Source organism: Dromaius novaehollandiae, chromosome 3 (genome assembly GCF_036370855.1).
Source record: "Dromaius novaehollandiae isolate bDroNov1 chromosome 3, bDroNov1.hap1, whole genome shotgun sequence".
In the NCBI taxonomy this organism is placed as follows: domain Eukaryota; kingdom Metazoa; phylum Chordata; class Aves; order Casuariiformes; family Dromaiidae; genus Dromaius; species Dromaius novaehollandiae.
In genome coordinates, this window is record NC_088100.1 from 72,258,812 (window position 1) to 72,279,828 (window position 21,017).

Consider the following 21,017-nt stretch of genomic DNA (forward strand, 5'->3'; position numbering starts at 1 on the left):
TTCCTGATCAAGATTTGCACTATATATATATATAATGTGTATACACATACACATTTTTTTAACTGAATTTCTTTAAGCTCCTGGTAATACTTCTTTCCTTGTGCTTTGTGATTTTTTTTTTTTTTTTTGGTAGAAAACAATACAGAAATAAAAGGAGGATTATCTACCTCATTGAAATCAGCCAAACTGTGAAGTAGTGCCAGTACTTTCTCAGGCTTATAACTCCATTCAGAACAGCTGCAACATTAATAAATGAGCAGTTAGGTCTTGCTGTGCAGGTGCTTGGTTTACAGTTTAATAAGTAGGAATGCAAAGAGCATATGTTCACAGCTGCTGAATTTCTGTGTTGCAGTCCCTATTATGCCTGTGTAGTAAGGAAGAAGGGTTGTGTCTGCCTCCCCTTCTTTTGTTCTAAAAACTTAAATTTCTATCTCATACCCCACTTCTATTTGAGCAATGTTAATGAAGCAGCAAGGGTTATATTCAGAAAGTAGGAAAAAACTCATAGGGATAGTCTGACCACCCAGTGTCAGCTGTGCTCAGTCAAATACCAGGTAGTTCTGACCACCCAGTGTCAGCTGTGCTCAGTCAAATACCAGGTAGTCAGGTTTCCTTCTACTTCTATTATAGGCATCTTCTGACAAACAATTTTTGTAAAGAACAGCAAAAGCTAACGACTAGAAATGGCACCACGCATCTAACATTCTGTAAACTGCTGTTCTTGGTAGATAAATACAGATGCACACATGAACACAGTCTAATAAACAATTCAAACATTTATTTGAAAATTGTTAACAATACAGATCAGTATGGGAAAACTGGGCCTACTCAACAATAGTAAGCCAGTACTTTTGTAGAAATTTTTTTTGGTTTTGAGACTTTACATAGTACTGCTGTCATGGATACAAAAAGCACATCGTAAGCATGCCACTTACACGTTTACAAGTGCTGACAATTTTTATGAGAGGGTTCATAAAAGAAAGTTCTGGTATAAAGTGCTTGAAATATAAAACTGAATTTTAAGCTATGTTTTGCATATATATTCAAATTCTTTAGCAACAAATGTTTGGTAGTGATTTTCCTTGCAAGGCACGCTCAACCCTGCTGGACCTGAAACCAGGTTGGGCAGCTTTGTCTGGGCTTGCAGGCACATGTACTGTCTGTGCTACTCTCTGTCCTTTTCTGCAGAATGTTCTTTCAAGACTTCATGACACCCTGAATTTCATCTCACTCTTTAAGATAGCTGAATTAGTTTGTCTATGGGTGCAAAGGCAGCCAGCATCTTGTCTGAGCTGCCAAGAAGTGACTTCACAGAAGTTAAAACAAATGGTAGCCCTCAGGGTGGAAAGCTTTTTTATTTTGAGTCTTCTGAAAAGGCTGTATGTTTATGCAGAGGCACAGGGAAGTCAGCTTTAGGCCTCAGCCTCACTGCCCCTTTATCAATTTATCAGCTGACTTAGTTTTCTTAGTAGGAAGCAAACAAGATATTAAAATCAAGTGCCAAATTTCAGGTCAACTAAAAATTCATTTTAAAAAACCCTCCAAAGTAACAGAATATTAAGTGCATGCTTTCTCATTTAAATTATTTTTCCTGTCTGGAACATCTGAAGGCAAGCTGATGGTAATCACAGGTACAAAGCTCACTTGATCCAGGAAAAGGATGCCTCTGAAAAATAAGATTAGATGGCATAAGAAAATATACCAAACTGTTCTTTGTTCTAAAAATTAAATTTGTTCTTTAAACTCCCCAAACTTATTTATCTGACATGTTGATTTAAAGTATTATCCCTAATGATATTTATTTCATGAAAACTGAATGAAAACGTGATGGTAAACTAGTTCCAACACATTAGCTGTGGCTTCAGGCAGTTCCTTTGACCCATTTTCTACATATAAAATACCAGCAGTGTTGGCTCTATGCTCAATTTCATAGTAGTCTAAAATCTTCTGCCATCAGAACTGCTTTGACAGGCTCTTATACCTACGATTAGTTAAAACCTCTATTTTGATCAGTTTATGATAGAACTCTTAAGACTTGGAATGATGTCCTGACTCTCATCTGAGACCAGGTCCTCTACTAAATGAGACCTTCCACTTACTCCCGTCAACTTAAAATCAAGAATTAAACCTTTACCACTCTTTATAAGACTGCTTTATACAGAAAGAAGAAAAAGACTGGAGGGGAGGAAAAAAAAAAAAGTCTTCCAGCATTGTAGTCTCTTGGAAAGCTCTGACGAGCCACGCATTCTCTGATTAGAAAATAAATTATTACAGTCTCGTTTCTGTCCTTATTATTGACCTCTGCCATCGACAGTTTCCACCAGACACTGTGCCACTGTGCTGAACAATTTGATTATATGAATTAGGATTTTTTTTTTCCCTTGTTCTACTTTGTTTGGAGGTTCACAAAAGGCAGTATTAAGCTACTTACTGTTGTGGTAGGGCAGTTGGTACAAACTGGTTCTTCACTTTTTCTACTCTAGTAAGTTAGCTACTGAAAGTACTCCAAGCTGCCAGCATGCTTTGTGAGGTGACATGAGGAAGCATAATAAATGTTTTGTTACTAGTTTCCAAGCTTCCTGGTTTACCAACCCTCCATTTTCCTTGCTCCATCAGAAGCACTGAGGCCACTCTCATGCCTGGGTAGCCACACAAATGAGGCACATGCAGGGCTGTGCAGCTGGTCAGTCACATTTGAAGACATCAGCTGTGCCTGTTCCGGCTGATGAAATGCACCTCACTGTCAGTCATTTCTTGGAACACACGATTCCGAGCATTAGCTCTTCCAGAACTGTCCCAAGCTGCTTAAATAATGCACGTGCTTCCCATTTCCAGCACTAAAATTATACTGATTTCCAACGGGCAGTTACTGATTCATCTCTCCATCCCTTGTTTTGACAATTGCATGCTCTGAAAAATATTAGTGTTGCTAGTTGCAATATACCAACTGAATGAACGAAACCGTCTGCAGCCAACTTTATGACCTTTTGCTGCCAATTGTAGCACCAATTGCTCTGCTTCTAACCTGCCTTTACAGATAGACAGCTCTTACTTGGAGAATTCCCATATAATTCCCATTGGCTTTTGCAAAGCCAAATGCAAGGCCTTCCATGACTACTGTGATGACTCCAACCACCAGACAGTATGAAGAGATTTAGAATTGCTGTTTAACTCTAGCTTCTACTCTCCTCTCTGCTCTTCTGCACAACCTTTCTCCAGGTTAGCAGTATATTAAGCATGCCCTATGTTAGTGGTTTCTCAAGTCATAGTCCTCAGAAGATTTGATAAAATCTGAAGTGAGACAGCAATGCTAAAATATTTCCAGTGACAGATTTGCCCATTTTCCTCTGAAACTTCTACATGTCATGTGGTCATTTAGAATGGAAAGTTACTGGCAGCCTTTTTATTGAATTGTAGCCACCATCTTCCCACAGAATTAGGCTGCCTCTAAGTTAAAAGATTTTTTTAATTAATGTTTTGCCTTTATTGGAGGAAAAAAAACAGCTCAAGTTACTCACTTGTGTTCACATGAAGGGAAAATCACCTTCAAGACTTTCAGAATAAGAGCTGCCCCAATAACTCCAACCACAATGACCTCCATCAAATTAAAGAATATAGGGAACGAGCGAAACCAGAATCTGCACAACCCCTTTCTCAAGTCTTCCACCCACTGGCACATCACCTACAACCAAACAGGAAAGAAAAACAAGGTAGCTTACAAACCATAGCAAGTGCACTTTTTGTAGCTACTGGTAAATCATATTATGTGGCAGTAGATTGACTTATGTACTTGTGTGTACACACACACACACACACACACACACACACATATATAAAAGCTGGACAGAATTGATTGATGACTCAAACATTATTTCTTCACCGAAGTCTGGGACTTATGAAGGCTTAATTTCTGTAGAAGTGACTCATCCTAGCAGAGTTACCTGAAAGGAAAGGCCACTTGGGAAATAAAGAACACATGAGCAGAGCAGATGAAGACTACATTTGGCCTAGGTTTTGAGCAGCTACAATGTCATGATATCCATGCCTGTCCAGCACAGTAAAGGCTTACTGGCAAGCCCACAAGGGTAGCATGTTCCCTAGCCTATCTGGAACTTTCAGCATACTATTTTGGCCACTCTGCCTCAGCCTTGGGTTATACTGTGTTTTTTTCAGCCACAAACAGGGGCATGGATCCCATCCCTACTTAATCTGGCACTGTAACTTCTCAAGCGGCTACTGTGTTTCTTATAGTGTGAGACCAATGGCCCATCTCCCAGAGTGGCAAGCACTTCATATCTCAAACAAAAATCAAGAAAAACTACTGTAATTTAAAACTGAACAAAACTTAAACTGTCATAAATACTTAGCTTGACATGATTTAAGTATTAGAACTCACTCTCATGAAGTATCTGTGAGGTCAGGACATTACAGGATTTAGACATCCACTTGATTCCTATCCGAGTACAAAAGCAATTTCTGACTGCTAAAGGGTAGTTTAGGAAATTCTTTTAAGTTTCCTAGACTCGATCCTTAAAAGTCTGTTCTTCTTAATGATCCACTACAGGTATTTCTTAGACTTCTGCAGAAATTAGTCACTGTCAGATATCTTACATAATAGAAAATCCTGGGCTTTATCAAATATAAAGCTGCAAAATAGCAGTCTGAGAAGTCACAACACTAGGTTAGGTAGGAATGGAAATTCTCTCTTGAAGAAATAAGTTATTATAGGCTATGTTGGTTTTTTTCAAATTAAAAATAAAGGCCCAAAGATGAAGTGCTAGAAATGTTATGCACATTTTTACCATCTTTAAATGGATATTGTGTTTGGTCTTTCCATCAGGAAACCTCACTATCTGAATCTTAACAATATTGTTTCTGTTTGTTTTGTCTGCAAACATCCATGAAGGGGAAAATCTAATATTTGTGCTTATTTTTGTAGACAATACCAGGAACAGCAGGAAGAACATCTATTTTCTCAAATTGTAATATTGATTAACATTCAATTTTTTCAACAGCATTTTCCTATAACTTTTCCTCATAGAAATGTCACCAAGTCATTTTCATCTCCGGGGAGAGGAAAAAAAATAGAAAAAAATGCTTCTCCTTTTTAAGCCAGTCTTTAAAGGTAGATGCCAGAAATTAAAACAAAACAAAACAACCTTATAAGAAGATGGAGGTTCTATCCTAAGAGGGGTCTCTGGTAACTTGCCAGGTAATGTCTCTTCATCTACTGTAGTTTCTACTTGCCGGATAAGGTACTGACTGGTAGTTTGCAGGGGATCTTGAATATCTGAAGAAGAAAAGCTAGATTAAGTGTGTTTTTTCCTCTTTATTTGACTCACTATTCATGATAATCCAACTAATGATAACGCAGAGCGGAAGCAAAACAAAGATATGCTGTATTCTTATATTTATGGTATAGTTGTTATAAGTTTACAGTGACAATACAGAAGGCTGACATTTTTATTTGACTTCAGTAGTGAACTCAATAAGAAGCAGAAGCAGTGATGCGGTGCAGGCTTCAGCTGTGCCATTAGTTGTAAATTTCAGCTGTCATCAGAAAAAAAGTGAGGAACTAGACCAAAATATCCATCTCCTATGAAGTCCTTGAGAATTTTTGATCAACAAAACTGAAATAAGACTGAGGCATCCAATAACTTTGCTTGCTTTTAAGGTATCTAAGTTTAATAACGTAAAACTATTCTCTGGTTTGGAAGTGACCCAGACAGGTATTTCCTTTCTAGTTTTTACTTTCAGGAAAAAGAGGAAGCTTTAGAGAAATTTCTGTCATAGCACTGAGAAAGAAATTATTCATGTGAGATGTCTGGGTTGCATGTTTATAAGTATCAAGTACTTCAGAGGAGAATAGATTTGAAACCAAAACAAGACAAATAATGCCTAGAATGTACAAGAATGGAATTTAGGTATAACGAATATGTTCCTATTCATGAAGAAACTGTTATCCTACGTAGAACATGGGAATAACAATATAATTTTGCCCTTATAAAGCAATATGTGAACTATGGTTAAAAACATTATGTAACAGCTAAGAGACCTACCTTTTCCTGAGAGATTGGGAAATGTAAATAACATATCGTTGTCCCTAGGGATGGAATACAGCATGCTTTCTTTCAAAGGGACAGTGTAGTTTGAATGCCTAAGTACTCTCAGGTCCTTTATTAAAATATCTATTTCAGTTACTTCTTCTTGCTGAATCTGCGAGAGATGCAAACATGTTGATATTTCTAAGCTTTAATTAAAGTGAAGTAGGCTGGCATAGAAAAACAATACATCACAGAAAATTTCAAGCCATTAAGATTTACAGACATGCAGATATTACTAACATGAATTTATTATTCTTTGTTTTTACTTAACACGTTTTTTTACAGACCGTATCACACTAGAATGTATGCCGAGCAGATTGCAAAAACATGTAGTGTTCAATCTGCGGGCTTTCACCTGTGTCTTTATACAGCTCATTATGATCGGGGAGGCATTTTAGGGCCAGGAAAACTCAAGTATGTGAGTAATAAGGACACAGGAAAAAGGCACATGCAAAGGTTTAGTGTATTGCTGAGACAAGACTAATACTTCTGCTTTTGTAGTAATATTGCTTTTTTCAAGATCCCAGAAAAATTCTACTGGGATTACTCACTGTTGCATTTGGTTTCTTAGCTTAAGCTTGTATTCCTTTTCTTTAAAGTCATATTATTCAAAGCAGGCAGCATTAAAGTATAGTTTCCTCCTTCTCTTCCAAGTGATGCATTGAACCCACTTCATTTAATAATTGCTACAAGCATAGCTTATATAGAAAATATTCAGCATAACTACTAACAACAGCAATAACTGCTCTGTGAGGCCAAGAACAGAAATTCAAAGTGCGTGTGACTGAGATTATAACTGCAACATAGAATTATAACAACAGAACAGGAATGCAGCATGCAATAAAAGTTCCAGTCTCAATCATGCTTTCAGAGTCACAGGCTGCCGTCTCATTTTGCTTTTAACACACACACGAGTGACGCAATAAAATAGATGACTGTTCATGTCAGCTGATAACTAGTGAGAACAGAAGCTTCTGATCTAAAGGAACAATTTAACAAACCAACATTAGCTTTCTAGTTGTTCTTACCAGCTCCCTATCAAAACCTGAGACATCTTTTGTTGTTTAGTTTGAGATCTGAAATAATACAACACTATTGTGTAACAACTGAACCAAAACAGGATATTTGAGCCTCTTAACTGTGGAATAAACACATCATTAGAAAAGCTTCAAATCTCAGATCCCTGTAAAAAATATTACATGCTGATTATGCAATTAATTAAGGATCAATGGTATTATCAGCATTCTACCATTAAAAAACCAGCAGAGTATAAACCAGCTTAAAAGGAACCAGGCCTCATGTAAGATGCAGATATGCACTAAAAAAAAATTGACATTTTTGCTGGTTGCAGCAGCTATATCTTCCTATTCTTCCCTAAACCTCTCAGGTTTAAAAAATAAGTATAGCTTATAGGTGATTGTGAGAACTAAGTGCTGCACACTTTCAATCTCAGTTACAATTGCAACTGTGTACAGTTAGAGTTTCTTTTGGTTTTGCTGTTCAACTCAAATTCTATGCTCAACAACAAGATTTGTATTCAAATTAATTACTTACAAAATATTCTAAGGCTAAACTCTTGAGATGGTCTTTCATAATGAGCCCACCTGCCTTAAAAGTTTGCTACTGCAAGCTGCTCTCCATGCTACATTATTCAAACACTTTGTTAGACTGGAATAAACAACAAAGCGAAACCTCAAAACTCAGAATGAATAAACACATGCTCCTTCTATTAACTTTGTGAATTATTTTGTAGATGAGATATTGCATGTGAGCTCAATCTTCCTTGCATAAGTGCGTGCTTTGAAAGAGTGTGCAACAGAATTAACAGTATTCTTAGAAAATTATCCAACTCCTAACTATTAAAATAAGAATAGAGGCACCATGTTTCTAATACGAGAAATTAAAACTAAGACTCTTCACAAAACACCCCAGCTGCTATACAGTTGACTTAGCTTGGTATTAACTCCCTCAGTACCGTGCCAGCTAGTATTAGATTATATACATTGTGTTCTAACCAGCACCCTATGCACGTAAACATTTTAATCTTCAGTAACTTTAAGCCTCTCGTAAATCCAAAACAAGCAGAGCATTAATTTTTACCTGTTTCCCATCAATTTCTGTCACTTCTTCCTGAATGACAATGAGCTGCAAATCAGAACTGGATGCCAAAGGCCACTCATGAACCATGATGCGAACACTGACAGTTCCCAGGCGCTGCTGATCTGGTAAATTATCCAAGCTTCCATTCTCCACTGTTAACACATAATGTCACAGTTTTCAAAGAGAAATCACCCCACCCAGAAAGCGGTACACAACCATATTCTCCATGGGGCAAACAGCTACAACTCTGACATAGTACAGGAGTCTTTGCACATGTACCTTCTGAATAGAAAAGTCATTACATTACATTACAGCTAGAGAGGGCCACTAGCATCAAACCAGGGATGCCCTAACAGCTGTATGAAAGTCTGTTCTTTGCTGATGTCCTTCACATTTCCAGTAATTGCTATTACAGACAGTAGTAATCTGGGTAATTCTAAGATAAAACAGATACAATGATTTTTACCAGTATATCACCAAATCACACTCAGATCAGGTCTCATATGATATAACACTATGGACAACAGCAGCACTAAATGATCCCAAACCTGAGGGAGCTTTACAAGCAGTGTGGCACCCCGACTGAGGTTTGCATTTGAGCACTCTAAGTGGCATCCTTTGGCTTTGTTATTACTGTATTCTCAATTTAGCTGGCCAAAGGAGTTCATAAGAGTAGTGCCACAGCCCAGCCAGCCTCCTCTGTAAACATATTCATTCACATAACATCTTTCTTACTTTCAATACAGAAGACAATATCCTACACCTCCAAAATTGTTCTTTTCAAGATATTTGCTTAACCTGAATCACATTTTCCTTCAAGTGATTTTAAAGAAACCTGCTGCTCTGGGTTCCAATGTTTCTAGCTGTAATACACAGCTCTTTTCCATAGACCTCTTACACTAGGCTCAAGATGAGTGACAATTCCCTCATACATGTTTCTTCTGGACACTCCCCACCCCCATTATTGCTTTCATCTGCAACTGTGACACCTCAAACTCTCTTCCTACCCCAAATCTATTTCAACAATCTAATCTTCCACAAGTACACAGAGAACTCCCTTTCTACCCTCTTTGTTTCTGCATAAACTTAGTATCTTTTCTCTAAATACCATGGCTCTACTGCAGGCAAGGGCATGCTAGAACTGAAGCGGCTCGTGCTGCAGAAGTGCAACAGTGGAGGTCACAGAAATCTATTGGATGTGCACACAGCAAGGCACACAAATTGAGACTGAATTGGCCACTGTACCTAAGCCACTGGTGCTGCGTGTCGCTCGTAGTGCCAAGCCCAAGAGGCTCAGTACAGGGAATGTTTGACTTCCGTCTTTCAGTTACACGGTTACACCCCAATATGTTCATTTGTTTTAAGCTGTGACCTCTTTCTTCATTAAGCTATTCTGCCTTTATTTTAAACATAGAAAAATACTTTTGTGCACTATTTAGCAATATCTTCCATTGTGAAAATAAGTGGCAGAAGGAGGGAAAGAGGAACCATTCCCATAGGTCTGAGCCACAGCATTAATCTGGTTGCTGAATATTTTCTGAATTACAGCAGCAAGCATACATTAACTGGCTGAAGCCTAAAAGATGCCAAGTAGTGTAGGCTCCCTGTGTCTCAGCCCTCCCCATGTGCCAGGCCACTCAATCCCTGCTACATTCAACAGGAGCTGAAGACACTCACCCTTCCAAGAGAGCCTCAAGTGAGGACAGAGGTGCCAGGAACAGTATGACAGCAATGTCAAGCCAATACCAATTAGGAAGGCCTGGTCTCTATTCTAATGTTCAAGAGAAGGAATGTTTGGCCCAATTTTGACTTTACATACAGATATTCAGGTGGATATTTTTCTCTGGTATAAGAAACCAACTCACAAGTATTGCAATATTCCTGTAGCATTTTACAAACATTATCTGAATCTATTGTGAGGACTTAGTAGTATAAACATCATTTTACAGATGACAGAGAAGTACTGTTCAGAGGACCCAGACATAAACATGGAGATAGAGAATTCCAGGTTTCTAGCTCCCAGGTTTGGTTTTCTCATTGTTTCAAATTTACATTCATAACTGTAGTCACTTCAAGCTATACAAGTGTGACTTGGGAAATTAATAGGAACAATAGTAGAGTGCTCAGCATCTCTCAGAATTAGTCAATAAAATCATATCTATTTTTCTGGAGTCAATTACTTTGTAGGTAAAAGACATTTTGCCATGTTTTTCTATCCTAGGGTGAAAAAAACAAAGATAGGAACAATAGGAACATAACTATCCCAGACAAAAAGAAACAAATTACTGCCCTCCCATCCCAGAAAATAAATTGTGTCAAATTAATAATTGATCATGCTTTGGAGAGAAGCGTTCAAAAGACAAGCTCATGCCTCAGTGAAGCAATTTAAAAAAGCATTAGTACTTTCTAAGTAAACATCTGGTTGTAAAGAGAGGATGGTCTGAGAAACCAAGCTGGAGATAGACTGCGACTGATCCATCAAGAGGTCATTCTGAATACAATAAAAGCTTAAATCAAAAGAGCATAATAGCCCCTGTTTAATTAATTATACAGTATGCTCTGTGTATCTCAAAAATCACAGTGCTCTCTGGTCTTTCAGAAGAGGTGCAACATTGAATCAGTGGAAAAAACAGCTGCTTCAAAATCATTATAGGTCATTAACCTTTACAGAATACTAGCAAAACTGAAGTATTTGTGCTGTAACAGCCTATCCATGAGAAACTTGTTTGTCTCAATAAACATGGAAATGAGATAATTAAAAGATCTTCCTAACACTAATTCATGCCTGCTATTGAAACTCTTTTTGGATATATGCCAACTAACCTGGGGAGACAGCCATTAGCAGGGTGGAGCTGCATCCTTTATATTGTGTAGCTTGTAGTGCAAAACATTCTTTTGAAAAGATAGGCAGAGCCTGGATTTCAGATTATATCGTGTACATCTAAGCATGTGAATGTGACTTAAGAGCAAGGCAGTACATTTTTTTCCCCCATTTTAGTCGCAAATTTCTCCTAATTCGGGAAATGATTTGGTTCTACAATGCTCAGTTTTGGAGAGTGTAAGAACATGTAGTCATTGTCAGATTTGGTTGTTGGATAATAGAGAAGCAAAATACACATGAAGGAAAATTTAAGAATACTCACGGATTATTGTTTGACATGTTATGTGGGTAACCCCGCTCTTCATAGGAAAATCATTTAAATATACCTGTCCATTAACATAGGTGATATTAAAAACAACCTGAAAGACAGACAGACAGAATGAATGTATGGTTCCTGTGCCGCTATGCTACGAATCTGTTTGCAGAGCCGCACACTTAATAGGGACTGAAGTCAGACAAAACAATGTATTCTCATCCACAGGCAGAGCTTGTTTCACTGCATATTAATTCACTGAATAAATAGTAAGACTTCACAAACCTGTCCTTTGTGAAATTCTCCACTGGTTTTCAACATCAATACATTGACTCTAATCGTTTCCTGGAAAACAACAATGGAGAGAGAGATGTAAAGTTTTGTAAGAAAGGGCATAAGCCACTGCAAGCCACAAGCAACTTTGACACGCTATCCTGACAGAGAGACTGTATAAGACAACTGAGCGCATTCCCAGACTATCTAGCAAACAGGAGGAATATGCTTACTTCTTCTACATAAGGTTTTTGTTCCCCTTTTTTAATAGATTGATGAGAAAGAATGACTGCTGCTTCCTCTTAAGCATAAAGTACATTTTAAAAATAAAGTTAAAGATAAAAATAAAGCAAAATGCTCAGTAAAATGTTACACAGGGATATAGTGGAAACAAAGTCTCTCATATTAGCTGAAACAGAACAAACTTAATACAAGATGACATCAGATTCTCTACCTCTGCAAAGCACAAAATTGTTACCTACAAGTTTCTTAAGTGCTCTCCTTAAATTATATTTCACTTCGAAGACTTAAGCTATAATGATAGCCTACCCTAAACCAACACTCAGTTTTCTCAGTCTCAGCAGTAATCCTGATTCTTCAGTTATCATTCCCAAATTATGCCAAACAGGGCCCCTCCAGACCCACCCAGCTAATAGGGTTTTACTTCCTTCTTTTAAACCCTAATTGCTGCAATTTATTGTTTCTTCTATGAATGTTAGAGCGATGTCTTCCCTCTTGTCATTCTGTCCTCTCATTTCATCTTTGTAATTTCAGGGGCTCTTTTGCAGATGGGCTCTTAAATTTCCCGAACCTACCCCTGACAAAACCCATATACAAAATAACCTCCCTTGGACACAGACAAAAGTAATGATTGCCATACTACTTTCCTGAGTCACCTCTTCAAAAACAATGGCAAATTCCCTATTTCTCTTTTGGAAGCCTTAAAGGATTCTATCCAGATTTCATCTTCCTCTGGAGGACTATTCTCCATACTTTCAGCATCTTCTCTAGCTCTATGTTTGTGTGACAGTTTCACACCTAACAGCTAAAAAGTAACTCTTGCTTCATAGAAAGTTGAATTTACCCAGACTTTAAAAACAAACAAACAAACAAACAACCCCCCCACAATTCCCACCCCCACTCCACGGTTTTTGGATTTGCATTTTTAGAAAACACTAAATTCTAGGGGGAAGAAAATACCTGAAATATAGAACACCCAACACAATATAGTCACAATTAATGAACAGAGCTCTGGAGCACACCTGTAATAGAAAAAATTCCTTACAACAACTAGCACTGATTAGTTTACACAGAACTATCACAAACTGAAAAACAACATTCAAATCTGTTTCATCAGGAATCAGGCGTCAACATGGTTTAAAGCATGATTTAAAATCCAATACAGATAACCTTTTGGTTGGAAATGACTCTTCCTTGATGTTTCAGCTACATATGTCAAGTCAGTTGGGAAACTCCTTGGCCATTGAGACTGAAAAGGCAAACCTCTTCTCAATGATTTTTCTAGGAAATGGGTGTTTATACTGACTTTTCTCCAAAACTCAAATCCTAGCCATTCAGAGTAAAAGAAAATTATCAGTTTAGTCAGATAACTGGAAAATTACTGAAAATATAAATCAGATTAATAAAAAGATCATAGGATGCAATCCATTCTGTTATCTGTAATTTCTTCAAACCAAGTATTTTCTTCTCATATTTTAAGAATGCTATATATTTTTTAAAAAATCCCCAAAACATTGAGCTCTTTATCTAGCATTCAGAGTTGTACTTGTTTTACAGCCTCACATTGCATAACAGATTACTAAATCTTTGTGTCATGACTTCCTAAGTTTTTCTATCTACTGGGAATTCAAAGGGCCTCAAGGATGGATTTTCCAGACAGTTTTAATATTCCTTGGGTTTTTAAGCTTTGAATGAAATTTGAGTTCCTTTATGCAGCATTTTGCAATCTTTTTTTCAGCATCTCCAAAGTGACTCACTGAAATTACAAGAAAAAGGAAATGACTGATAGCCAATAACTAGTGAAAAGAAGGATAATTCCCACACACACACACTTTTTTTAAAAGCAAATGCTGTGTTTGAAAATGAAGGACATGGGGGAAAACAGATATGCTTACTATTGAGCATTAAATGTACAAACTGAACTATATGTCTTTTTTTTTTAAAGACAGTTTTCAATTCTGTTATGACTTAGTGTCCAAAAGCACAGTTATGAATTTAGGTATACACTTAATTTGCACTTGAATAGCATATTATGTGTTTAAGAAATTAAAACATTTCAGTGGATCACTTCCATGCTATCAAAGTTGCAAAAAATAGATCATAGCACGTAGACAATTAGGACAGCTGAGCTGATCTAACAGTTTGCTGCTCCTGCCACTAAAAGCAGCAGAATAGCTCTCTCCTCTCTCCAACATCATATTTCCCTCTCACTTGTGCCCAGCAGTCAGTGAGCCAATTTAGCTCATTAAATTGGCAGGAAACCATTCACTTTATTGCTGGTCTATTTTTCTGTCAGTTCAACAAGCAAAGAGTCAGGCGAGCACCAGAGACCGTGCAAGGGACGGGATGCAAACATGCAGCTGGGAGGAGGGAGCAAGTCTACTCATTTGGGCAGCCACAAGCTGTTGGATTGGCTCTGCTGTACGGTCTACTGTCCTCCCAATACCTCCTCTGATCAGAGCTAAGATGATGGTGCACCTACAGGTTCATAAAGCTGCTCAGTAACTCAGAGAAATGACTAGTGTTCCACTACAGCTGTTATGCCATGACCCTTGCTATTTTGTGTTCACAGGCAATGGAGAGGTCATATTCTTGCCACTCATGTGATCCTCACTTAGTTCACATTCAGATTTGACAAATTCTTCTACTGATGACTTCCCATATTCTGTACTGCCATAATGCCATGTCTGAATTTGTCAGGCTAGAAACATTTGCTCCTGATCAGTCCTATGTTCTTGTTTTGCCTCTTCACTAAGCAGCCTCACAACAGTGTTGCCAACCTTGCTAAGAAACACTCCAAATAGATCTCAAAGTTTTGGTGCTGTCAGATAATCAAGTTTAAATTGTTCTTGCTTCAAATATACTCAGACTTATATAAAAACATCTCAAGGACCCATAAAATCACTAGGCTGGAAAGGACCTCGGTGTATCATCTAGTCCTTCCTCTTGTCCAGAGGCAGAACCAATTACAACTGTCATTCCTGACAGATGTTCGTTTAACTGCTCCTTAAAGCTCTCCAGTGATGTTCAAAAACTTCACACTCCCTTCAATTATTTTTACTGTAGTGCTCAACTATCTTTATTATTAAAAAGTTTTCCTTAATATCTAACCCGAACCTTCCTTGCTGCAATTTATGAGCAGGTTGTTCATTACTCTTTGCAACATCTTCCTACGGAAAATAAGTGTCATCTTCAACCATTCAGTCTTCCTGATTTTCTATTAATGCTCCCAGCTAACTTAACTCTTTCTTGAAGGTCGGCTCCTCCCTGCTGTCTTACCACAGCTTCCCACTGGTCTTTCCTGGAGTGCCGCACCCAAAACTCAGTGGGGCTTGCTGTGACCTAACTGCCATGGCCAATCTTCCTGATCCTATGAGCCCCATACCCAAATCTACATAATCACAAGACACATGCCAAACATACTGAAAAGCGGGGCAGGAGGGCCAGGGGCCATCCCAGGTGGCTCACTTCCACCCACAGCAGAGGCTGTATGATACACAGCATTCCCTCTGCTAAAACAACCGCGCTTGATACCCCCTTGATACCTGCTGAAGAGTAAGTGCTCAAGAGCCATATGTTGTTAATGCTTGTTAAACTGGGTGGAAAACAGACTGGGCAGGCCAACAAATCTTGTATTGTGCTTTGCTGATGAGATGCCTGAACTGAAAACCATCCTTGTTAGAACTTCAGTCATAACTCAAATACGCATATGGAACCATCTCCATCTAACCATCTTTCCACTCTAGAGGTCAAGACTCACAATCTTATGAAACATCCTTTAATTTCAACAGAGGAAATACTTCTATGTTACCATAATAAAATTCTCTACTTAGAAAAAACATATTTGCTTTACAGATACATCTTACAGCTATATGCTTAAGTACTAAGAAAAGTAAATAAGAAACCCCACAGGATTTATTTTGTGTATCAAAAAAATGTTAAGCCAATCCTGTAGTAATGAAGTCACCAGGAGCCAGACCTGGGCCCTGTGCATTAATCCATAATATTGCACTGCCAAGTTCTGGAGAAGCCTGAACTAAGAGTATAAAACTTACTGTTTGTATAGCTTACAATATACTTTTGAGCATTAACAACATCTTCTAAAGATTCATCTAAATTTCATGCAGTTCTGTAATTTAAGATGTCCTGAATTCATCAATATACACTAAAAATGGCCCCATTATTCTGAATGAGAAAGTTGATTTCTCTCCTGAATTTTCCTAAGATCTCCCATCATTGTTCTAGTGCTCCAGCAATGCTATTTACAGCTGTAACAGCCACAGTACCTGTAAAGAGGACAGCACTTCTACCACAACTTTGTGACATGCTGTTCTAGGAAAGTTAGGGGATCGTAATATTAGTGTAGCAATATACCTTCCAGAATTTTTGTGAATTAATGATTTTTTGTGAACATGAATCACTAGAGAGATGCAAATGATGAGCATTTTCTAATCCCTTCTTTTTCACCCTGTGCTACAATGGGACCCAGAAGCATATGTGGGGCAGTACAACCACAGTAGCATGAAAAGAGCAGGATGGGGAAAGGATGGCAGCAAGGAATACAAAGCATCTGACGTGATTTAAAAGGGAATATTAACTAATTCTTAAAGACTCCCCCCAGCAATGCCACACAAATAAATCTACAGAGAATGTTTCACCTAATTCTAGCCTTTTATGAAAAATGCCACACAAGACAAAGCTGTTGGGTCTAATCATGCAGGAAATTCAAATGGATCTGGAATCCAGAATCATGAGATAGGAAAACGTCTTCCACACGCAGCAGGTACCTGATGCAATGCACTGTACAGTTGCTAGCAGTACAGGATAACTGTTAAATCCTGGACAACTGTGTTAGTCACATAAACCCTGTCTACCAATTCAGTCACAACCAGCCAGCCCACTTAAAGCACAGCTGTTCTCTATTGATGCTCTCTGAACAAGGCTTTTTCTGCACTAGAAGGCTTGTGGGAAGCGGAGCAGGCAGCACTAGGAACAGATGGCATGATGCCTTGCAAGATGGCCAGCTGTACAGAGAACTGGAAGGCAGACAACTCTCTCACAGCAGTTATGCAGGCCCAATTGCGATATCCTGTTTGCAATAGGAAAATAAAAAGTCCAAAGAAGGTTGCCAAACAGATAAGAAATAGTCAGAACTAATGACTGTTTCTAAATTTGAAAAGAGATTGTGGGAAAGAGTGTTAAAAGAAACAAACAAAAAAGCTACCATCCAAACTCATACTACTTCAGTCTTGTCTGTCCTAGCACTTATGTGGAAAATTGGCTCCAAAGAGTCTAAGGTTGTGACCTGTGCCTCTCATAATTCTTTAGTCAGATTCGAAATATAGCTATGCTGTAGGATGAGCCTCATCTGTAATCAGGCATAACTAAGTTACGAAATCATCCTGGCAGCATCCTTGACAGGTTTGCAGGACAGTAATTACAGTCCCTCACATTTTATAAATTTTTAGTACAAAATCTTCTCTACTAAGGTTTGGCATTATTTGGCAGTATTTGTTTAAGTAACTAAAGCCGAACTAACCTTGTTAATACATGAATCTAACACAATGATGCTTTTGCTTTACTTTTATTTCCTGAACAAGCATATTCATATTCCTTCCTTGCTTTGCAATGATTCTCAATAAAATACTGCTTATCCTTTCCTTTGCCCTAGGTATGTTGCTAGAATTAATCACCTATGCTTTCTCTCTATTAAATCATCTCATATTATGAATATTTTATCAAGAGTTTTAAAGGCAAATACTTAGTCTCACAACATCAGGAGATGGTTACATCACACTGCTTTCATTTAATCAAATAGACATGGAAAGATGATGTGAAATCTTTCAAGTATAAAGTTCAGAACATGCACCAGGCTGTTAATAGAGAAATTGGCATAAAGCTATGAAAAAAATATATTTCAGCATGTCATTATTAACAAATTTCTTTTCTGATTAAAATACAAGACACCCACTGCATATGTATTCAAAGAGTTGAGGTAGTGAAGACTACATTTTCTGTTGTGAAACAATCCGACCTACACAGAGGTTTCTTGCAGCCAACAAATAAATAATCTGAAAACAATGTTTTCCAGGCAACTAAATTACAAAGAAGTCTTGCAGGTGAGTAAACCATTTAGAAAGAAAACAGTTAAATCTATGTTATCAAGATGCAAATGGAGTAAACAAACTTCACAGCACTCAATCTACTGTTCTTTTAGCCAGTTCCTATCAGCACACATTGAAAAAATGACCTAGTATCAGAAAAATATGTTATTTGAATGCAAAGGTCAGCTCTCTTGTTGCATCATTCCCTACATTTTTTACTTTGCCTAATATTAATCAATCTGTAACCCAGTTTTGTATATCCAAATTTCACAAGGGGAAAGAAAAACCAAAACACACATGCTAATGCTTAAAAAAAAAAAAGATCCCTGCTTTCAAAACGGCTTATTTAAGAAATGACAAGCATTGCACAACAATGGAGGCGTTCACATTCCAGAGCTTAACAAAAGCATTTCAGACTTACAAAATTACACACACGTTATTCTAGTGTTTCAACTTTTTTCTCAATCCTTCCATTACAGTATCTCTATACTACCATAGCCTTTAACTTGGAGGGAAACTTTAATATCATGTACAAACATTATAAAATGTGAAGCTATCAGTAGTATTCTGCTGGTATTACGGAATACACAATCACGGTATCCAGTCAAAGCAAAGCTAAAAACGATGATTTTCTAAGAACAGGCAGCATCCACAAGTCTGCAGTCCCAAACCATTTGGAGGAAAGATCACGCGGACCCCGCTGCCATCCTTCGTTGAGCTCGTGGTTTCTGAAGTCAGTTTGACAGCACAGACAACTCCTGCTCTGCCTATTCCCACTGCCGAGGCCCTTCCATTCCTACCAGGCTACCATTAATCAGTTCACGTTCAGACATGAGCAATTCTTCTACTCAAAGTTCCCTCAAGATGTGCTATTCCTTCTACATCAAAAATGATCCTGTATGTACTAAAAGGAGTGCAGAAAAAAACATAAGTTGGATTTTTTTTGAGATTAAAAAAAAAGTAATAAAACCGTATGTTCTCTTTTTGGCTCTTAAGCACTTTTCTGTGCATTAGCCATACAACTCTATTATCTTACCTATGACAATGTATAGCTAAAAAGGTGCAGACATTCCCAGACTAGCAAAAACCAAGCTCATAAACCACCTAAGCAGTGCAGCACTATCGGATGATCTCAAAGCCGCAAAAGGCATCTCACCTCAGTTCATAAGTCAGGCCTTACTAGCACTCTACAGATGTACCTATCCTATTTCTGACCCCAAGCTGGCTTGCACATAACCAGCTCAGGCATCTCTGCACCATGCTCACTCACACTTTCAGATCCAAAGATAGCACGGGCAGATGTGCCTTCACGTCTTATGTAACTGCCAGCTGTGATAGCTTCCACAATAAAACTCAGCTTAATAATGTTAAAGAGCGTTAGTTTCTGCTAACGAGGTAAGCAACAGTATAGATTTGCATTCCATTGTTATTTTATGTGTCTTCTTGGTCAATTCAAGATAGCGTTCCCTCTCTCAGAAGGGGGTAAGCAGACTACCTGAGTACTTGGACATCTCTGCTCTCTTGTATCTTAACAGGCCTGACTTCAAGTACAGATGTACTTTTGTGGGTATTTAAAGATCTAGATGCCCATTTTGAAATCAGAGTTCCTGGTGCTAAGCCCAGCTCTCTTCAAATGTCCATAAAGAGAAGCAAAAACCAGGAAGTAAGCCCAGAAATCCTTTGCAGCACAGGATGTGCCAGCGCAGGGCCTGTGGCAGGCTTTCTTGGAAAGGTTTTATTTAACCCAAAGAAACTTGGGAGGGAAAGTCATAATAAACTCACTTGCACAACAGAAGTAGTAGCTGGACAAGTGACTACAAACCCAACAGAGCTCTTTCCTCTTTGTGATTTCACACTTTGGAGTTCATGATTATTATAATTAGAGGACGTATTAGTCATGACTTAAGTACAGGTACAAGAAGTACCCAGTTCACTTCTGTAATTCGAGAGACTAAAGCTCACTGCTGTCATAGCACATCTTTTTATTCTCACAGAGCACATCTCTAAATAGAACCAAAAAATCCATTCTGCTCTTTAAAAAGCCAAACCAATTTAATTTAAAACTAATCTTATTAAGATATAGGGTAGGTAGGTAAACAGGAAAAGAGACAGCACGATGCCTCATAACGTACCGATACATCCAAAACCTTTTGTTGATCCAAAAAATTTTGTTGGTTTGAGTACAGAAATCATTAGGAACAGATGTGGACTTAACACATTGCATATTTCTACAGCACAGAACCATCAAGATGTGGACAGACACGCATATAAAGTAAATACACCCACATTAGAGCGAAATATTAACAACTTTTTTCCCCCCTCAACCTGTCACATACTTATGTCAGCATATCAAATCCTCTTGTAAACTATTAAAGGAGGAGGTGGAAACATTACATGCATGGTAAACTAGTTTGTGGCAGATGTGCAATTATGACTTTTCATACCATTTTTATACATTTTACCCTGAAAAGTATTTGAACAGCAGCAAGAGGACGGTAGGTAGAGGTAACAGACCTTATGCTATGGAGTGCTACAGCTGGGGAAAGATCCTCACACCCCACACCCGTCGGGGCCACCAGCTTCGCCTCCTTTTCCCAGCCGTGTCAGCGGCTCTCGCAGGCGATACCGCCTCTGCCCGCCACTTCAGCCCACGGACACGGCCGAGGCTATCGAGGCCACGCGCGCTGTCGCCAGCAGCGGAGCCCGCCCTCGGCCGCCCCCGGCACCCCGGAGGGGCCTGGCTCGCCCCAACCGCCGCCCCAACCGCCCCAACGGCCGCGCGCCCCCGGCCCCTCCCCCGCCGGGTACCTGGCCGAGCGGCCGCGGGGTGGCCGGGCCCGGCAGCCCCGCGCCGAGGGGCGGCAGCAGCAGCAGCAGCAGCAGCAGCAGCAATCGCAACCGCACGCGCGGCCCCAGCGCCGCCTCCATCTTGCGACCCGGGAATTAAAACAAAGTGAAACATCAACAAGCGGCCGCGGCGACGAGAGGCGGGGCCGGCGGCGGGAGCGGGGCGGGAGGAAGCGAGGGGGAAGGAGGGAGCCGGGCGGTGGCAGCGGGCCGCC

General features: G+C 38.9%; 1 protein-coding gene across 2 annotated transcripts; it reads right to left on the bottom strand.

Moving 5' to 3' along the window:
• Positions 1 to 758: 758 nt before the first annotated feature.
• On the bottom strand, positions 759 to 21,017 carry GINM1 (glycosylated integral membrane protein 1). 2 transcript variants are annotated; one of them, XM_064509173.1, is made up of 8 exons: positions 20,764 to 21,017; positions 11,624 to 11,683; positions 11,348 to 11,444; positions 8,205 to 8,356; positions 6,060 to 6,216; positions 5,160 to 5,290; positions 3,519 to 3,682; positions 759 to 1,666 (listed from the first exon to the last, which is right to left on the bottom strand). In XM_064509173.1, exons 1-8 carry the CDS (start codon positions 20,881 to 20,883, stop codon positions 1,558 to 1,560), a joined length of 990 nt encoding a protein of 329 aa, XP_064365243.1. In that variant the 5' UTR covers positions 20,884 to 21,017; the 3' UTR covers positions 759 to 1,557. The 2 variants fall into 2 exon arrangements, with proteins under 2 accessions (XP_064365243.1, XP_025967064.2); XM_026111279.2 differs by lacking the exon at positions 20,764 to 21,017 and adding an exon at positions 20,470 to 20,492.

Excerpts from the sequence above, each read along its gene's own strand:
- GINM1 (XM_064509173.1), bottom strand. The coding sequence starts at position 20,883 with ATGGAGGCGGCGCTGGGGCCGCGCGTGCGGTTGCGATTGCTGCTGCTG. Across the intron at positions 8,357-11,347 it reads AACATGTCAAACAATAATCC|TGGAGAATGGAAGCTTGGAT; the intron begins GTGAGTATTCTT and ends ATGTGTTAACAG. Across the intron at positions 5,291-6,059 it reads TCCCAATCTCTCAGGAAAAG|ATATTCAAGATCCCCTGCAA; the intron begins GTAGGTCTCTTA and ends TTTCTTCTTCAG.